This window comes from Canis lupus, chromosome 28, assembly GCF_003254725.2.
Source record: "Canis lupus dingo isolate Sandy chromosome 28, ASM325472v2, whole genome shotgun sequence".
Lineage (NCBI taxonomy): Eukaryota > Metazoa > Chordata > Mammalia > Carnivora > Canidae > Canis > Canis lupus.
Window position 1 is genome coordinate 5,934,302 of NC_064270.1, and position 21,024 is coordinate 5,955,325.

The 21,024-nt window shown below is 36.7% G+C and overlaps 1 protein-coding gene across 9 annotated transcripts in view; it reads left to right on the forward strand.

Moving 5' to 3' along the window:
• Positions 1-21,024, forward strand: part of PCGF5 (polycomb group ring finger 5) — a 127,175-nt gene that overhangs the window by 89,914 nt on the left and 16,237 nt on the right. For 8 of the 9 annotated variants that reach the window (XM_035708061.2, XM_049103538.1, XM_025466494.3 and 5 more), the window contains 2 exons: positions 14,648-14,746; positions 17,386-17,475. In XM_035708061.2, coding sequence (XP_035563954.1) covers positions 14,648-14,746; positions 17,386-17,475 — 189 coding nt within the window. Of the gene's footprint in view, positions 1-14,647; positions 14,747-17,385; positions 17,476-17,610; positions 17,681-21,024 lie in introns of all 9 variants that reach the window. The other variant, XR_003143996.3, reaches the window with a different exon arrangement.

A 21,024-nucleotide genomic window follows, 5' to 3' on the forward strand; every position in this document is an offset into this window, starting at 1 on the left:
CTCCTCATTTTTATTTTTCTATTTTTATTTGCAACTCAAAAAACTGTTCATGTCATGGCTAATACAGTTTATAAATAATATAACTGGTTTTGAAGTAAAATTAGGTGTCCTAAAGTACCTCTAACTTTAAAAGTCTTGAAGTCTCCCAGATATTTCCTGTAGAATCGCCACTTCTAATCCTGTTTCCCTTTGTATGTACTTGCTATTTCAACCTTATTGTGAACAATCTATATAATAGTTTAAAACACCTTGTTCACTTTAATTTATCCTCTTTGGTCTTTAAATGGTGTTATTTAAATAATGTTTTCTGCCTTTTTTACTGCAAGCAGCTTCCCTTTTCATTATGAATGTTCACAACTTTAGCTCTTAAATGAAATTTTTGTCAACGATTGAAAATACTGTTTTTCCTCTCTGTATTCCATGTTTTATATAAATACCCATACTCAGTGTCTCTTATTTTCTTTTACTTCCCTTGTAAAATATGTGAGTGGGTTGAATTTTTCACCAATACATTTAATGATATTTTCCTACTAGGAAATTGAGAACAAATAATTTTTCAACTCAGATTAAGTTTTCCTAGCATCTTACAACAAAGAATATAAAGGAGTATAGTGATTCAGTGAAGAGATAAGTAATAAGAAAGAATTTACTCACTCAAGGAACTTTAAGCAGGATTTTTCCATGAAACAGTTATGAAAAAAAAGTAATTTAGTTAAGAGGTGGTTAGACAAGGCATGTATATAAACTGCAGCAGTCTTTAGAGACATGGCCATGGGACCTATTTGTCTTTCCAGGCTTCTCTTGTTTTGTTTTTTTTTTTTTTTGTTTTGTTTTTTTGTTTTTTTTTTATGCTCTTTCCTTTTTGTAAGTCTTTTTCCAGGGTCTTTAAAAATCTTAATCTCTTATTGCCAGTCATTTCTGTAATCCTCTTTTTAATAGATTGTTCTTAATGGAGATTGTGATCATCCTTTAGCTCTCTGATACATGAGTTACTATCTTATAAATTGTATGTTGTATCTTGAAAATTCAGTCAGTAGAAAAGCTGAATATCTTTTCATAAATAAATATGAAGTCTCCTTCCTGTAGAATTTCTAGTATTAAAGCTATGATTCTGAAAAATTACTGCTTCCTTGATATTCTCTTGACCTTTCTGATGCTTCACCATCCCAGTTGACCTTTTATCCATTTACTCTTTCCTTTATAAACTTTTCTTCATCCTTGTGCCTTCTATTCATAAAACAATTTTCATAGCTTATAGACTTCTACTTTGCTACCCTGATTCTTACCTTTTTTCTCTGGCCATTTCTGTGCTGTCTCTCCTTCTTACTGGCTTCTACTTGATATATGTGAATATCTCATAATACCTAGTCTTCCACTCAATTATTCTCTCTCTGGATTTATCCTAGGAGGTCACTTCTATTTTCTGTGACTTAAACTCTGCAAAGAACTTTTTTTTTTTTTTTTAGTGTTTTTCTTTTTTCTTTTTTCTTTTTTTTTTTTTTGTATTTTTTTTATTGGAGTTCAATTTGCCAACATATAGTATAACACCCAGTGCTCATCCCATCAAGTGCCCCACTCAGTGACTGTCACCCAGTCACCCCATCCCCCCCGCCCACCTCCCCTTCCCCCTACCCCTTGTTCGTTTCCCAGAGTTAGGAGTCTATCATGTTTTGTCACCCTCTCTGATTTTTTCCACTCATTTTCTCTCCTTTCCCCTATGATCCCTTTCACTAATTTTTATATTCCCCATATGAGTGAAACCATATGATGATTGTCTGCAAAGAACTTTTAAGTCCCCATTTCCAACCCTGCCATCACGCCCAAGTTGAAGAAACCTACTTTTTAAAGATCTTAGTTGGAAGTTTTAGTAACACCTGAAACTTAACATATTTAAAGACAAATTCATTATACTTTTACCTAACTGTACTCCAAACTTGCTATTTTGTGGTTATCACTACAATCTTTGTACCAATCGTACAAGTTCAAAACCTTGGAGTCATCTTTGACCTTTTACTGTTTTTCTCCAACTAGCCGTAAGTCCTGAAAACTTCCCCTCAGTCTAGTGCTGCTCACCTTGTATAGATTTTTCTGAGCAGTCTCTTTATTATCCAAGGCTGAGGCTACAGCCTGAATGTATGGGCCGGAGTCATGGCCAACATCAGGGACAGATAGTAAATATTTCAGGCCCTATGAAACTCCCAACAAAGGTATAAAAAGAGAGATGAAATATGGTCTCTGTTGCAACTACTCCATTTACTCATTATAGTGCTAATGCAGCCTTAGATAGTAGTGAATGAACTGGCTTGTGTTTCAATAAAACTTTACTTACAAAAATAGGTAATTCTGTCTTGAGGGCTGTGGCCATAGTTTGCCACCTTCTGGCCTATAGAATCAAATCTTATGTTAGCATTCAGGGCCTTCCACTAACTAGCCCTATCATGATAAGTTTATCTCCCATTATACCCATTGTTCTTGCCTCTTCTCACCCACCATTTTGCTATGTATCTGTCAAAACTCAAGCAGAGACCTCTATTCTTTGTGATGCTTTTTCAAACCTAGTGAATCCCTTCTCTGAAATTCTGTAGGATTTGCATTTATACCTCAAGTGGTTATTAAGTCAGCATTATTGTATTTCTGAAGGTAGCAGGTACTGATACTGTCTTTTATCTTTTGGGGATATGTCTTATCCTTGAAACTAGATTGCAGACCTCTTCAAGGCAATGAAACCATGTCTGTGTTTCATTACAGCCTTTTCAGGCATCTCAATTCTCTGCAGTAGGGTGTGATTCTCAAATGTGGCGTAGTTGCATGTACAGTTTATACAGTGTACTTACTACTTTTGTAATTCCAAAAATCAAAATCAGGAGAGGAAGGCAGTGAAAATAGTACCATAAAGCCCTTCAAAAGTTCACTCCTCCATAAAAGCAATGAAAAAAAACTACAAAAAAAAAAAAAAAAAAACACCTCTTAGAATCAACTTTTTCAGAAATTTGGTAATTAATCAAAGACCTGCAGGGATCCCTGGGTAGCGCAGCGGTTTAGTGCCTGCCTTTGGCCCAGGGCACGATCCTGGAGACCCGGGATCGAATCCCACGTCGGGCTCCCGGTGCATGGGGCCTGCTTCTCCCTCTGCCTGTGTCTCTGCCTCTCTCTCTCTCTCTCTGTGACTATCATAAATAAATAAAAATAAAAATAAAAAGATCTGCAGAAACCCATAGAGCATTTGATCAAGAAAATGGTGTGAACGGTGAGGTTTGTGGCATTTTAACTTGCCTTAGTCCAATCTCCCACTCTCCAGCTCTGGAGTAACCTTGAAAAAGAACAGCCAACTTTCCCACTATAGCCTTTCAGGCACCGAAGGGCATAACAGGTGGAACTATTTCAAAGCCTAATTGGCCAAATAATTATTTTTATTTGACCTGTCTGGTAGTCTTTGGAACACCTCACTTATGAGCTGGCTGTATTAGACCTGACATGGAGATTGACCAGTAGAAAAAGATTCTGTCAGCTGGGAAGGGCAGAACATTTTTCAGAACCAATTACAAATATTTGAACTCCATGGCTGTCTGAGGTATAGATAATATTTCGGGCAAACAGTAGAAACAGTAGACAACCAAAAAGCTTAAAAGGAAAAGCTGGTGAAAAAGATGTCTGTAGATATCAAAGTCTGTAGCGGCTTTGAAAAGCTCTAACATATTGCTGGGAATCTCCAATTCCAAGCATATACATAGGACTGTGTACATGCTCAGGAAAGACCTAAGTACGCCTTAAACTCTCACCTCTTGCTGACCTTGAGGCTCTGCATAAGCAGGATATGAGATTAAGGCAGAGTTGTCAATAACCTGTTTGAGTGAGTGTTGGAGATGTGCCCCCAAAATACATTGTCTCTTAGCAAAGACTGGGAGATTTATTGGTTCCAAATGTACAAGGAAATCTCTGTTCAGTCACTTGCCAACCAGTGGGTGGAAACTTCAGTGGCCACATATTGTAAAGAATGCAGGCTTCATAGAATTAGTTTAGAAAAGTCACTAAACAAAGAAAAACAACAAGATACAGCCACAGTAACAAGCCCTAAGAGGCATGTGGGAACCTGATTTCCATTGCTGCCATATTATATTATTTTAAATGTCAAGTTTCAACAAAAAAAATTATGAGAAAAATAGAATTAAAGTATAGCTCATAAACAGGAAAAATAGTCAATTAAAACTGTCCCTGAAGAAGTCTAGACATTGGACCTATACAGATTTTAAATCATCCATTTTAAATGTGTGCAGAGAACTAAAAGAAACCATATGTAAACTTTTAAATGAAAGTATAAGAACAGAAGAGAGATGAAGGCCATACAGGATCCTGAGCTCACCATGTCCCACAGAACACACCAAAGCAGCAACTACATATGTTGCAACTAACTCTAAAAATGACCTCAAGACTGGCAGAACAGATCTTCCACAGCTTGGCATAGAAAGGCAGCTACATCAAAAAGGGTGAAAAGAGGAGCGCTTGGGTGGCTCAGCCAGCTAAGCGTCTGCCTTCAGCTCAAGTCACAATCCTGGAGTCCTGTGATCCATCCCCACACTGGGCTCCCTGCTCAGTGGAGAGTCTTCTTCTCCCTCTGTTGTTCCTCCTGCCTATGCTCTATCTCTCACTTGCTCTCTCTCAAGTAAATAAACAAAATCTTTAAAAAAAAAAAAAAAAAAAAAGGGTAAAAGGAGTGAAGATGTAGTTGGAAAGCATAGTAACCACAAACAGGAGGGACATCAAAGGCACAGAGGAGCAAGGAGATCAGACCCCATACCAGTCACTTCCAGTCCTGGGGACCCGTACTGGGAAAATGAGTTCCTATTATGTCTGGTTTTGAAAACCAGTGTTGCTTAACTCTAGGAGAGCTGAATGGTGATAGGAAACCCAAGTACCTACCCTCAGAGAGCCAGCACACTAACTTGGCCTGAAACACAGCAGCAACAATTTGAAAAGCACTTGAGGTATATGTGAAGGATAATATCAACTAATCTTAGAACCTGTACCAGTGGGGCAGGGATCTGCAGATTTCTCCAGAAACAAAACTGTTTGCAGATGCTATTTTTCTTGCCCTCCCCCAGCCTAGGTAGCTGGATGCTTGCAGGAACCAGTTCTGACACTCTCCATCTACCTTGCTAACACCACATAACCCACACTCCTGGATTCCCCTGCATATTTACCCCACTGAACACATTCAGTTCTGCAGATATCCCTCCTAAGTAGCTCCTGCTCTGCCATGCCCAATAGGCAGTCCTAGCCACACCTGACACCATTCCAAAGTGACTCCTGTCCTAGGGAGGAGAACATTTAATCCCACACACCAGCACACCCTTAGTTCCTGCATCCAGGCCTTTTAGCTAGCTACACAGGGCAAGCCCTGCCCTTCAATGTGTCTGCAGCTGTTGCAGAGGTTAATTACAGACAGCTAGACTGAGTACCAGCCCCACTCATCAATGAGCCCATGGCAGGTGCATCCAAGCCTCTCAGGAAGGAGGCAAGCCCAGCCCATCATTGCATCCACACCTTCCTAGCAGCTAAGCAAGAATGCTAGGCTGTGTGCCAGCCCCTGCCCACAAGCAAGCCATGGCAGCTTCAGCCAGACCTCTTAACAGCATGGGGAACAAACCCTGCCCAGTGTGCCCACAGCAGGTGAAGCAGGTCATTGTGGCCAACCTGGCTGAAGGCCAGGTTCACTCACCAGCATGTCCACAGCAATCACAGCTCAACCACAATAGGAAGGTACAGGCAGCCCACACAGGGGACACACCTGGAGCACCTTGTTCTGGTGACCAGAGGTATTTCACTATAGGACCTCTTCTACATAAGGCCAGTTATTTCAAAACGAGGAGATATAGCTGACTTACTTAGTATATAGAAAGAGAGAGACAAAATGAGACAGGAATATGTCCCAAATGAAAGAAAAAGACAAAATTACAGAAGAGCTAAATGAAATGGAAGTAAGCAATATGCCTAATAAAGAGTTCAAAGTAATGGTCATAAAGATATTCACCATACTTAGGGTGCCTGGGTGGTTCAGTTGGTTAAGCATCTGCCTTTGGCTCACGTCATGATCTCAGGGTCCAATGTTGGGCTTCCTACTCAATGAGGAATCTGCTTCTCCCTCTCCCTGTGCCCACCCCCCTGCTCATGCTCTCTCTCTCTCTCTCAAATAAATAAAAATATTTTTTAAAAAAGATACACACCAGACATAAGAGTCAAAGAACTCACTGAGAACTTTTCAACAAAGAGATAGATAAAAAAAGAACTAGTCAGAACTGAAGTGTATAATAACTGAAATGAAGAATATACTAGAGAGAATCAACAGATTAGTGGATCAAGAAGGGATTAGCATACTGGAAGACGGGGTAATGGAAAGCAATGAAGCTGAACCACAAAAAAAATAGTAATAAATAAAAATTAAGGTGAAGTGAATTTAAAACATCATCAAGCATAAAAACATTCACATTATAGAGATTCCAGAAGCAAAAGAGAGAAGGGCACAGAAAACTTATTTACAGAAATAATAGCTGAAAACTTTCCTAGTCTGGAAGGAAATAGACATCCAGGTCCAGGAATCACAGAGAGTTCCTCATGAGGTGAACCCAAGGAAGTTCATGATAATAAAATACCAAAAAGTAATGACGAAGAGAGAATCTTAAAAGCAGTGAAGAAACAGAGTTACATATAAGGGAAATCCCTTTAAGAATATCAGCTGATGGGACGCCTGGGTGGCTTAGCAGTTGAGTGTCTGCCTTTGGCTTAGGGTGCGGTCCTGGGTCCAGGGATCAAGTCCCGCATCGGGCTCCCTGCAAGGAGCCTGCTTCTTCCTCTGCCTATGTCTCTGCCTCTTTCTCTGTGTCTCTCATGAATAAATAAAATCTTAAAAAAAAAAAAAAAAAAGAATATCAGGTGATTTTTCAGCAGAAATATTGCAGGCCAGAAGTGCTGAAAGGAAAAAACGTATAACTTACAAACAAGGATAACTTACTGTTCAAAAGTGAGAGATATATAAGAGATTTCCAGATAAAAAAGCTAAAAGAGTTCATCACTATACTAGCCTTATAAGAAATACTAATGGGGGATCCCTGGGTGGCGCAGCGGTTTGGCGCCTGCCTTTGGCCCAGGGCGCGATCCTGGAGACCCGGGATCGAATCCCACATCGGGCTCCCGGTGCATGGAGCCTGCTTCTCCCTCTGCCTGTGTCTCTGCCTCTCTCTCTCTCTCTGTGTGTGTGACTATCATAAAAAAAAAAAAGAAAGAAATACTAATGGAAACTCTAAGTGAAAAGAAGAGACTGTAAGTAGAAATAAAATTATGAAAGGAAAAAAATTTCACAGGTAAAAATAAACATGTAGTAAAGATATTAGAACACTTATAAAGCCAGTATGGAGGTTAAAACACAAAGTAGTAAAATCAGTTATATCCCCAAATATTAGTCATGGGGATACCCAAAATAAAAAGATATAAAATACATAAAACATTGAGGAGGGAGTAAAAATTTAATTCTTCTAGAATGTGTTTAAATTTAAATTTAAGAGATCATGAAATTAATACAGACTGCTGTTATAGACATAGGATGCTATATATGAGTCCAGTGGTAAGCACAAATCAAAAACCTATAATATACAAAAAAATAAGAAAAGAATCCAAGCTTAACACTAAAGAGAGCCATCAAACCATAAGGAAGAGGAAGAAAGGAACAGAGAAGAACTAAAACAACCAGAAAACAATTAACAAAATGGCAATACATAGATACATACCTATCAATGATTGCTTTAAATGTAAGTGGAATAAATGCTTCAATCAAAAGATTTAGGGTAACCAATGGGTAAAAAATAAAAAATAAATAAAAGAATAAAAAATAAGTTAAAAAGGCCATCTACATGATACCTACAAGAGACTCACTCTAGTCCTAAAGACACATATAGACTGAAAGTAAAGGGGTAGAAAGATTTTCCATGCAAATGGAAGCAAGGAAAAAAATAGCACAGGGTAGTAATACTTATATCAGACAAAATAGACTTTAAAACAAAGACTGTAGCAAGAGACAAAGAAGGGCACTACATAATGATAAAGGGATCTAGCCAACAAAAGTATTTAACAATTGATTGTAAATATATGTGCATCCAAAATCAGAGAACCTAAATACATAAAGTAAATATTAACAGACATAAAGGGAGAAATTAACAATAATACAATAATAGTTGAACACTTTAACACTGCTCTTAACATTGACAGATCATCCAGACAGAAAATCAACGAGGGCAGCCCAGGTGGCTCAGCGGTTTAGTGCCACCTTCAGCCCGGGGCGTGATCTTGGAGACACGAGATTGAGTCCCGCGTCAGGCCCCCACCATGGAGCCTGCTTCTCCCTCTACCTGTGTCTCTGCCTATCTCTCTCTCTCTCTCTCTCTCTCTCTCTCTCATGAATAAATAAATAAAATCTTGAAAAAAAATCAACAAGGAAACAATGGCTCTGAATGACACATTAGGCCAGATATATAGAGAGCTTAACAGATTTAAGTCTGGAAAGTCTGGACTTAACAAATATATATAGAATATCTCATCCCAAAACAATACACATTCTGTTCAAGTGTACATAGAACATTGTTTAGGATAGACTACATATTAGGCCACAAAACAAGTCTCAATAAATTTAAGAAGACCAATCATAAAAAGCGTCTATACCAATCATAATGGTATGAAACTAGAGATCAGTTACAAGAAAAATACTGAAAAAAACAACATAAACACATGGAGGCTAAACAACATATTACCAAACAACCAATGGGTCAGTGAAGAAATCAAAGGAAATCAAAAAATACATGAAGACAGATAAAAATGGAAATACAACCATCCAAAGTCTTTGGAATGTAGCAAAAGCTGTTCTAGGAGGGAAGTTCAGTGGCACCTGGGTGGCTCAGTTGGTTAAGCATCTGACTCTTGATTTCAGCTCAGTTCATGATCTCCAGGTTGTGAGACTGTGCCCTGTGTCAGGCTCAGCACTGGCCATAGAATCTGCTTGAGATTATTTCTTCCTCTCCCTCTGGTCTCCACCCCCCCCCCTGCTTGCACACACATTCTTTTTTTTTTTTTTTTTTTTTTTAAGATTTTATTTATGAGAGACACAGAGAGAGAAGCAGAGACATAGGCAGAGGGAGAAGCGGGCTCCCTGAAAGGAGCCTGATGTGGAACTCAATCCTGGATCCAGGGATCATGTCCTGAGCCAAAGGCAGACGCTCAACCACTGAGCCACTCAGCTGTCCCGCACACACACACTCTCAAAATTAAATGAGAAAAATCTATGGCAATACAGGATTATCTTAAGAAATAAGAAAAAAATCTCTAACCTATACTTAAAGGAACTAGGAAAAAAAGTCTAAAGTTAGCAAAAGGAAGAAAATGATAAAGATTAGAGTAGAAGTAAATGGTAACTAAAAAAAAAAGAAAGAAAAAACATCAATGAAACCAAGAGCTAGTGGGCACTTGGGTGGCTCAGTTAGTTAAGTGTCCAACTGTTGGCTTCAGCTTAGGTCATGGTCTTGGGATCAAGTGGTTGAGGCCCTCATCAGGCTCTGTACCCTGTGCAGCCTGGTTCATATTCTCTCTCCCTTTTCCTCCACCTTTCCCCCTCCGCCTTTCTCCCCACTCACACACATGCAGTCTCTAAAATTAATAATTAAAATATTTTCAAAGAACCAGTTCTTGGGGATCCCCAGGTGGCTCAGGGTTTGGCTCCTGCCTTTGGCCCAGTGCGTGATCCTGGAGTCCCAGGATCAAGTCCCACATCGGGCTCCTTGCATGGAGCCTGCTTCTCCCTCTGCCTGTGTCTCTGCCTGCCCCCTTCTCTCTCTCTCTCTCTCTCTCTCTCTCTCTCTCTCTCTCTGTGTGTGTGTGTGTGTGTGTGTGTGTGTCTCTCATGAATAAATAAAATCTTTAAAAAAAAAAAAAAAGAAGAACCAGTTCTTTTTTTTTTTAAGATCAGCAAAATTGATAAACCTTTAGCTAAATTCAAAAAGAAAAAAAAAGACTCAAATAATACCAGAAATGAAAGAAGAGAAATTGGGATAGACTAGAAGAAATTAATACATTTCTAGAAGCATACAATCTTCCAAAACTGAATCAGGAAAAAATAGAAAATTTGAACAGACTGGTTTCTAGTAACAAAATTGAATCAGTAATCAAAAACTCTCAACAAACAAAAGTCTAGGATCTCATTGCTTCAGAGGTGAATTCTATGAAACATTTAAAGAAGAGTTAATACCTATTCTTCTCAACTATTAGAAAAGACAGAAGCAGAAGGAAATCTTCAAAATTTATTCTACAAGGCCAGCATTACTGAAACCAGAAAGACACTACAAAAAAAAAAAAAAAGAAACTATAGGCAAACAACCCTGATGAACAAAGATGCAAAATTCCTCAATAAAATATTAGCAAGCTCAATTCAAAGATACAAGAATTATATACAAGGTAAAAGAATCATTTACCCCAATCAAGTGGAATTTATTCCAGGGATGAAAGGGTGAGTCAGTATTGGCAAATCAGTATGTTACGTCACATTAACAAGAGGAACGACAAAAACCATGCAATTTTCTCAACAGATTTAGAAAAAACATTTGATAAAATACAACATCTGTTCATGATAAAAACTCTAAACAAAGTAGGTTTAGAGGGAACATACTTCAAAATAAAAAGGGCCATATATGAAAGACCCACAGCTAACATACTCAGTGGTGAAAAACAGCTTTTCCTTTGAGAACAGGACCAAGACAAAAATGTCCATTCTTGGTGCTTTTATTCAACATAGTACTGGAAGTCTTAGCTGAGCAGATAAAAAGAAATTCTCAAACAAAAAGAAAAATCATCTAACTTGGTAAAAAGTAGTTAATCTCATTATTTGCAGATGATATGATACCACATTTTGAATACCCTAACGACTACCAAAAAACAACTGATACATGAAGTCAGTAAAGTTGCAGGATATAAAATTAAGGAAATCTGTTACACTAATAACAAAGTAGTAGAAAGAGAAATTAGGCATACAATTTCATTTATAACTACACCAAAAATAATACATCTTCTAGTATGTGTAAAGAGGGGGAAGACCTGTACTCTGAAAACGAGAAGAAATTTTGGAAGAAATTGAAGATGACACAAATGTAAAGATATGCTCATGGATTGGGGGAATTAATATTGCTAAAATGTCCATACTTCTCAAAGCAGTCTGCAGATTCAATGCAATTCCTATCAAAATACAAATAACATTTTTCATAAAACTGGAACAAATAATCCTAAATTTTGTATGAAACCACAAGAGATTTGAATATTCAAAGCAGTTTTGAGAATAACAAAGCTGGAAGCACCACAATCCCTGATTTCAGGATCTACTACAAAGCTATAGTAATCAAAACAGTAAGATACTGGCACAAAAATGGACATGTAAATCAGTGGAATAGAGTGGGAAGTCCAGAAATAAACCCTTAATTATATGATCAATTAACCCATAACAAAGAGGCAAGAATATACAATCAGGATAAGACAGTCTTTTCAATAAGTGGTGCTGAGAAAACTGTACAGCTACATGCAAAAGAAAGAAACTGGACTAATTTATTACATCATACACAAAAATAAACTCAAAATGGTTTAAAGACTTAAATGTAGATCTGAAACCATAAAATTCCTTTAAAAGAAAAAATAGGCAGTAATCTCTTGGATACCCCCCTTGCAACATATTTATGGATATGTCTCCTTGAACAAGGGAAATAAAATGCAAAAATAAATTATTGGGGCTACACCAAAATTAAAAGCTTTGGCACAGCAAAGGAAGCTACCAGCAAACAAAAAGGCAACCTACTGAATAAGAGAAGGTATTTGCAAATGATCTATCTGATAAGGGGTTATATAAACTATAAACTAGAATCAAATACTAATACATGCTACAACATGAATAAACCTTGAAAACATGCCAAGTGAAAAGCCAGACACAAAGGCCGCATACTGTATGCTTATTCTCTCTCTCCCTCTCTCTCTCAAATAAATAAAATCTTTAAAAAAAAAATAAACAAAAACCTCAACCATTATCATAAGAACTAAAGTTAGTTGAATTATATCCTACAAATAGAAGACTGTGTAACCAACGATATTGACCGCTAGCTGATTTCAGATATAGTCTCTTAACTCTTCTAAAAGAAAGGGATAAATGCCTGGGTGCCTCAGCGGTTGAGCGTCTGCCTTTGGCTCAGGGTGTGATCCCGGAGTCCTGGGATCAGGTCTCACATCGGGCTCCCTGCATGGAGCCCTCTGCCTGTGTCTCTGCCTCTCTCTCTCTCATGAGTAAATAAAATCTTTTTTCAAAAAAAATTAAAAAAGGAATAAAGCGTGAAAATGCCTCCAGAAAGGAGCCTTTTTTGAACTCTTCCTCTCCTGGCCTGAGTTTGAGGCCAGGAGAGGTTAGAAAGCGAGGGCATTGTGCCATGAAAAGGAAAGGTAACCTTCTGGTAACACAAAATAAGTCTTAAAAAAAAAAAAAAAAAATAAGTCTTTATTCCATATAATATTTCTTCAGATATATGGGGTAGCCTGAAATGTTGATCCCACCAGAGCAGCTGGCAGGGCCTGGGCTGTGTAGCCATTGTCCCAGGCAGCAGTTTCCCCTTAACACCCTGTGTATAGTACAAATGTTTCTATATTCTGTGTGTGTGTTATGAAATGAAATGGCAGGAAAGAAGCGCTGCTCTTCTGGTCATCTAAGTTTCTCCCCACCATCCTTGTCATCTCTGCTGAGCACTCTTAATTGTCATTGTCTCTCTTAAAACGTGTTGATTACTTTTCAGAGATCTGTATAGCAATTTCAGGATATACCTAGCTAGGAAATAGCAAGGTTTCTTTGGTATAATTGTAAACTGTTTCTATAGAAAGAAAATGCATAATTATTATATTGTCATTTTTCTGAGTACTTACAAATCAAGTAATTCAGGCCAGAATTTCATTAGAGATTAATGTCAAACTTTATTAAATCATAAATTCCAGAAACAGACTTTTGCCTAGTTTTAAAATCTTCCCTTAACTCTACTGACACTTCTATCCTTATTAACAATTTCTGGAAAGTTATGGGTAGTGATGCCATGGTCATTTCTATAGATTCTTGTAACACCTGAGATTTCTTTGCAGAGGGGGATACATTTAGAGGGTCTTCCAGTACTCCATATTATACTCTAACTTAAATATAGAAAATGTGCTAAGAATTCTCTATAAACTGTTTGGAACAAGAAAATAGACAAGAAACCTTGGGGTAGTTGAAATGATGAAAATAGACAACAGGGAAGATCTATGTTCGTATTTATCCCTTTGTTTCCATGCTGTCTAGAATATCAGGCTTCCCATTTGAAATGGCTAGAGTATGTTTGGCTTTAGATGTAACTTCTGACTTCTTTCAATGGATACTTTATCATCTGAATAGTGACCAACTATCATTTGTAAATGTGTTTCTGCTGGTCTTTGCTAGGAAATATATTTTCCCAGGAATACATTTACTAATAGATACTACCTGGATAGCTCTATTTTTTTTTTTTTTTTTTTTTTTTTTTAGAGAGAGAGAGAGAATGCGTGTGTTTGTGGGGAGGGCTGGAGAGGGAGACTCTTAAGCAGACTCTGCACCCAGCATGGAGCCCAAGGTGGAGCTTGATTTTATAACCCTGAGATCATGACCTGATCCAAAATCAAGAGTCCAACACTAACTGACTAAGCCACCCAGGTTCCCTACAAATGGCTCTACTTTTGACTTGGTTAATTTAAGAACAATTCTGCTTGCTGACCTAATATCATGTACATTAGAAGTAGAAGTAATACTTTATATCTTCAAAAGATTGAATTGCTGGTTTTTGTTTTACTATTGATAACTTTTAAGGTTTGGAAATGTAATTTTGTTTCAGAAATTAGTTCATGTTTATCATGTCTACAAACCTCATTCTGACTAATTTTCAGTTTGAGCATTCATTTGGATTGGTTTTTATATTTTAGTGATATTCATGCTTAATTAGTACTGCTAATAAAATGAGAAAAATCAAGGCACACAGAACATTGTTCTTCCAGTAAAATACTGCCACAGCACATCAGACCCTGACTGGGGCATGTTTCTCCCCAACCAGAGTCCATTACACCTGACTATTATTTGTAGGGGATCTTGTAGCCTAACTGGCCTCTGTTGAACCCTGGGGGTCCTTAGAGCCCCATTTGAAATCACTGCTCTTTTAAAAGATATTTTCAAGTTCTGAGACTTTTTTAAAAATATTCCTAATACTTTTAGAAGTAATATTATATATTTTATATGCTTTTTGTGACCTTAATTTTTTATTAAACTCATAATGTGTTGTTAACCAAATTGTCTAAAGGTATGCAGATTATCGATTTCCTAGGATTTTCCTAGTATACATGATAATACATTCTTCAAGAACATCATGTAAGTATCCAAGAATTGGGAACAGTTTTTACTCACTAGTACTAAAGAACTATAATTTGAAATGTTTTTAGAATATATTTTGAAAATATTTAAAATGATAGTGGAAGTAACACCTCTGGTTTCACTAAAATAAGGTAGAATGTTTTAATTAGTAATCTGTATTTCCTTTAGGGTTTAATGAAGAAATTCATTCGATGTTCTACACGTGTAACTGTGGGAACTATTAAAAAATTTTTAAGTTTAAAACTAAAACTTCCAAGTTCTTATGAGGTAAGTTAATAATCTCATCTTGATCATTTTGATAATTCTGATCTGAAGTAAAATTCTAACAAAAGAAGTAAATATTAACTGAGAATACATTAAATTTTTGTGGAAACTTAGGTTATTTTCATGTTAAACATTTAATTCTGAGAATATAGTATTCTCTGTATATAATCTATAATTTTTAATTTAACATCTGACTAAAACACGATACTAAAAGCATTTAGTGGTTTACAATTAGAAGAGATACTTAAATAAGTTATGTGTTCCCAAAATAAATACCACAGCTAACTGGATTTTTTTATTTTTTTTTTACTGCCAACATGCTTTTAGCATTTTTGTTTTTGTTTTTGTTTTTGTTTTTTAGCAAGACCTTTGAGATCCATTTTTACTAGGTCCTTATAGACTTCTTTTTCAGAATGTAAAACATTGTCTTTTTATGTAAAAGGATTTTGTAAATAATGTTCCTTTAATTCTGTGCTATGCAAAAATGATACTGTTTAGCAGTAGGTAAAACCAACATAATGGCATCCGCATAAATGCAATTTACCAGTTTCCTTACAGGAGAGGTAAATTGCCCTCATGTTGATCACAGCACAGCTTGTAAGGTGTTCAATGTTTAGTGATCCTAGGAGTATAGATATAACGTAAAGAGGAGATTTGGCTACTATTTCTCACCTGCTCAAATGGCAGTCTTAACAACTTCTATTAATTTCTCTTCTTCCCCTTTGGGTTTTGATAGTAGCTTCTGAAGAAACGAAAAAACCGAGACTAATTTCCTGTATAAACCAAGATATCAAAGGCAACATTAGTTCTTCATTATGTACACTAATCTTAATATGAGCAGTTTATCATAGGAGAAATAAAATAGGATTTGAACACAGGCATTGACAAATCTTAAGTCTGTATTTTGAGGAAGCCTCTGATCCTAAATTTATTTAAAAACTTCTCTCAGACAATTAATTAACCTATGAATTAAAAATTCTTACTGTGGTTTGTTCCTACAAATATCAGAACATTTCCAGAGACATCAACTTTTACCTTAGGGAAAAAATTATAGAAGTTAATCAAAACCATATGGACTTGGTAAAATAAAAGATAACAACTTAGGTAACCGTGAAAATAGAAAATGAAATTGTTTTTATGATTTGGTTTTTGTACTTAATTCTCTTCTTAAAAATTACCACATGCAGTTTTATTTCCTTACTTTTAAGTGTGACCCATTGAGTTATTTTCTAGTTTCCAAGGAACTTGTTAGAGCTTCGAGGATCTTTTCTTTATACAGTCTCACTACTGGCACATATTATATCTCTCCATAGAAAACAACAGGGATAGGACTTTTCCTATGATTTTTAGGAAAATTCACTGGTCCTCCCCTTATTTTGCTGTCTAACGCATAAGGTGATATTTTAATGAAATATCTAACAGCTGAAGCTTTTGCAACAGCATTGCTAATTGGGCAAGATAGTTTTTTAAAATGACAACAGAAGCACTATACCTAATTAGGTGTTGCATCCTAAATCTCTTTGCTTATGAATTTATTTTGCATGCAAGATAAAAAAATAAAATTATCTACTTTGTCCTTTTAAAAATGTCTAAAAAAACATTTTGAGGTCCATGGAAGTCAAGATAAGTCATCAAAAAGCATCAGTTTAATTTAGCTAAAAATTCGTCTAATGCAATTGGAACACTACTCATTTTAGACTTAAAGTTCAAAACTCTCTAGTCTGTCTAACCAGACACAGAATTATTTAAAACCCATTCTTCTTCCCCTTCTCACACTTTAAACTCTATCATAGTTTGCCTTTAATAGCTAGAGAATTGAAATGTTTTATTTATAGGGACCTATGATAAACATTTAACTATGTTTTATTGAATTGATAAATCACCACAGTTCCTGGGGCCTTCTTAATTAAGTATTTTGGAGGGTTGTTTGGTTCCTGCAACTTTAAAGCAAAAGTGAGCTTTGGAAAGCACAGCCTTTTTTGAAGTTTGATGAAAGGTGAGAAGAGGGTCTTGTAAGTATTATGTAAATTACCAACTGAGCAAAACAGGCCAGAAAGCCCTAGAAGATACAGGCTTGTGGCATGGTCCTAATTGTTCTATCAACTTAGCTGCAGGCAGTTACCAGAAATTCTCAAATGCCTTGAAGTCCCCATAAATTTTCTATTCACATTCATTCGTTTATCTTCTTTGAATACAAAATAACAAGAGGAAAGCAAGTCCTCTAATCTTGAGAAGGTGAAAGCATTCTGAGAAGTGAATCCATAAGCCAAAGGTGCTGTGAGATCTCACAGTTCCTTCTCATTCTGTAAGAGGCAATCACAGAAATATGTCTAAACCTTTAAGGTTGCAGAGACATGGAGTGAGAAAGCTTACACTGCGTTCTAAAATTATATGTATAGACTTGAGTGACAGGTATGTGGGACAAGACCAGTACTGCTTTATGTTACTTATATCTGAATTGTTAATAGTTATGAGATGGATCAAGTGCTTTAAATAAAAATATTCAGTGTTCTTTTTGAATAATGGTTAATACTTCTATTTTGTTATACCTATTTGAATCTTTTTTGAAATTTGGGGGGAAAGTATAAGAAGCTAATAAATTAAAAATTATGTTAATGGATCTGTAACTATTCTTTTTAAAGTTGGATGTGCTGTGCAATGGTGAAATTATGGGGAAGGATCACACTATGGAATTCATCTACATGACAAGATGGCGACTAAGAGGCGAAAACGTAATTTGCTTTTATATTTATCTACGTGTATAGTTATATGCCATTTTGTTACTCATATTTAATAGTATTACTTAGAAACAAACAAAACTAGCTTGGGAAAGAGAAGAAACTGATTCCTTTTACTGTTTATCCCAGCTGTTCCATGATAATTGGTCCCAAGTACAAGACCAAGATCTGTGTTAAATGTGGTTTTGTTATATTTAAGGTGAGTTAAAAACCCATCTAAATATGTTCAGAACTCTACTAACCTCAAGACAGAGAAGATGGCACTTATATTTTTTTTAAACCCCTATAAAATACGGGAACTTCTAACTACATGGAATCAAGTGAGGAGACTTAAGTTTTGCCCTGATTAGTACGTTTAATGGTTGATACTACTTTTTGATTATGGCAGAGGGGCCAGATAGGGTAGAATGTAGGTAAATTTTTTTTCAGGTACCTCCTTTATATGAAAGTGTAAAATTGGACCAAAGGGTAAGTGAGTTTGCAGTGGTTTTCTGACATCAGAATTAGATTGTGGCTTAGGCCCTAGATAATATGGGAGAAATGATGTAAAAGGAGAAAACCTGAGAAAATCCAAAAAACCCATATGGTATTTTGTACCATATGTCTGCTTAGGGTTAATGAGAAGGTTCAAGCATATCTTTTCAGAGTTATGTACAACATTGATAGTAAGGAAATCTGAGGGACTAGGGTTTATAAAGCTGAGTGAGGAATGTAGTAGTAATGCTACCAGAAATTCTCTTTATAATCTGATTACATGAATACACATTGAGATTGACTAGAAGGTTGTACTAGGTGACTTCCAAGGTCCTGTCGGACATTAAGATTCTATGGTGTTTATGGTACAATATGTCATACTTCTAAACTATGTGTATTTTAATCTCTCTAATAAGCTAGGTCTTACTACATTTTCTTATGAAAATATAAATTAACTATAAAGACAAAATTAAGAAATGTAATCTCAAAGACAGGTAATACAGAATCTGAATATAATGACAGTTGCCATGTTACGGTGCTTCAAAAACATATTTCTATGGAATGTGAACATCTGTGGAATGGTTATAAAACCTCAAAACATTTTTATTGTGTTGTATTCAATGGACAGGAAAATTAGCTATGTTTTTCAGAAATGTCTTGATAGAACAACAAATGAAGCACCTAACTTCTAAAGTCAGATTTTTTTTTTTCCTGAGTCCCACTTGCGTAAAGCCTTCCTTATGAGGCTGAATTCTCATGACCAGGAAGAAAAAATTATGTTGTAGTACCAGTTACCTGCTAGTCATGTGCCCTGGAAGAACATATTAGATCTCTCTAAGCCTCATTTTTTAAAAAACAAATCTAATTATCTTTGTATTTGGTAAACTACTATCTGCCTTTTTAGGACATTATTTATAGTTTTTTGAAATGGTTCTACATTACCCACACTGAATCCTTCAACCAAAATGTTTCAGGTACCAGGTGCAGATCAGAGTACAGAGGTAGTCCGTTCTCCCTTGTTCAGCCCACTTGGGACCTTGATACTGTGATATTACATATAATATCATAATGATATTCTTTTAGCTTTCTTTGATAAGTCATTGGCATTTTAATATGTGTTAATGATTTTCAAGTGCTAGGACTAAGATTGCTGTAAGAAACCTAGTTTGTTTGTTGAAGAGATGTAAAAAGTCATCTATTGCAAGACCTCTGCTAGCACTCGCTTGTCCTTCACACAATCCCTTCTTAGAGGTCACCCACACTGCCAGTTATTTTAAAGTCAAAGCATGAAAGAGCTAATTTGTAGAAACTGTTGTTGACTATCCGTTAAGTCAGTCTTTACTTCATTCTGTTTCTGGTTACACATCTGATAGTTTAAATTCCTGTTGTTTAAGGCATATTTTTTTAATTTTTTTTTTTTTATTTATGATAGTCACAGAGAGAGAGAGAGAGAGAGAGAGAGAGAGGCAGAGACATAGGCAGAGGGAGAAGCAGGCTCCATGCACTGGGAGCCCGACGTGGGATTCGATCCCGGGTCTCCAGGATCGCGCCCTGGGCCAAAGGCAGGCGCTAAACCACTGCGCCACCCAGGGATCCCTGTTTAAGGCATATTTTAATAAAAGTTGGTTGGGAGAATGGTTCAGTACCTTACGATTTTTCATTAGGTAAAAACTAAATCAATAGAAAAATGATCACATTTTATATTTAGTACAATGGTAAGTAATATATTAGTCCATTTAATTTTTTCAGCATGACAAACCTGTTTTTCTATTTGTTCTCCTCCAAAACCATTTCCAGCTTCAGTCTTTACAATCTCAGTAGTCCCAAGATTTAGAGTTGCAGTTTTCCAGTTTCCAAGGCCAAAATCCCTAATCAGTCCAGATTAGTTTCTTTTTCTTTCATCTATTCTTAGCATATTCTATGACCTCTCGTATCAGAATACCATGATCAGAATCCAGTTATCTCTTACCATTTCCACTTCTACCACTCTGGGCCCAACTACTGTCACCATTCTCCAGAACTTCTATAAAAATCTCCTACCTAGGCTCCATGCTTCCACTCTTGCCTCTACCTGGGGCTCCCCTGTTGTCCTTGCCCAGAACAGCAGCCAAAGCAATCCTCCTGAGACAAGTTAGAACATGTTACTTCTCTGCTTTGAACTCCCCAGTGACATCTCCTATCATGTAGATAAGAACCATGGTCCTTCCAGGAACCTATAGATACAGACCCCCATAATTTTTCCCAGACACTTCTGTGATCTTACTCTTTACTCTTCTTTGGCTCACCACATTCTGGCCCCACTCACTTCTGTTTCCTCTAACACACTGGGCTTTCCCCTGCCTCCCTAAGTCACCACCAGAATCCTTTTCTTCACCCTCTTCCCTCAAAGAATTTTGCTTCTATGTCACCTTCTCAGTGAGGCCTCCAGCTTTTTTTTTCTTTTTTTATTTTTTATTTATGATAGTCACACACACACACAGAGAGAGAGAGAGAGAGAGGCAGAAACACAGGCAGAGGGAGAAGCAGGCTCCATGCACTGGGAGCCCGACGTGGGATTCGATCCCGGGTCTCCAGGATCGTGCCCTGGGCCAAAGGCAGGCGCCAAACCGCTGCGCCACCCAGGGATCCCGCCTCCAGCTTTTCTTAACAACACAACCCCCACTCCCAATATGGCATTCTCCCAATCTGTTTTCATGTTTGATTGTTTTCTGTGGTATTTTTTTCATATCACCTGGCATACAATGCCACTTATTTATGTTTATTGTTTGTCCCCCAATTAAAATGTAGTCTGAGGACAGGGATTATTATTTGTTTACTCCTGAGTCTCTAGTACCTAGGGCAGTACCTAGTACAAATACGCAATAAATATTTGTTCACAGAGTAAACCAAATGAAAAATTTCTTTTATAAGATCAAAACTATGCAAGATATATCTTAAAGATCATGTCATTTATTTAAATCTCCATTTCCCATTTGTTTTTGGTTAAATTTAAAATTTTTGCTCATGTTCCAACTAATTATGAATTATTATAATAGTAATTGGTGAATTCTGATACCTAGAGTGAATGGA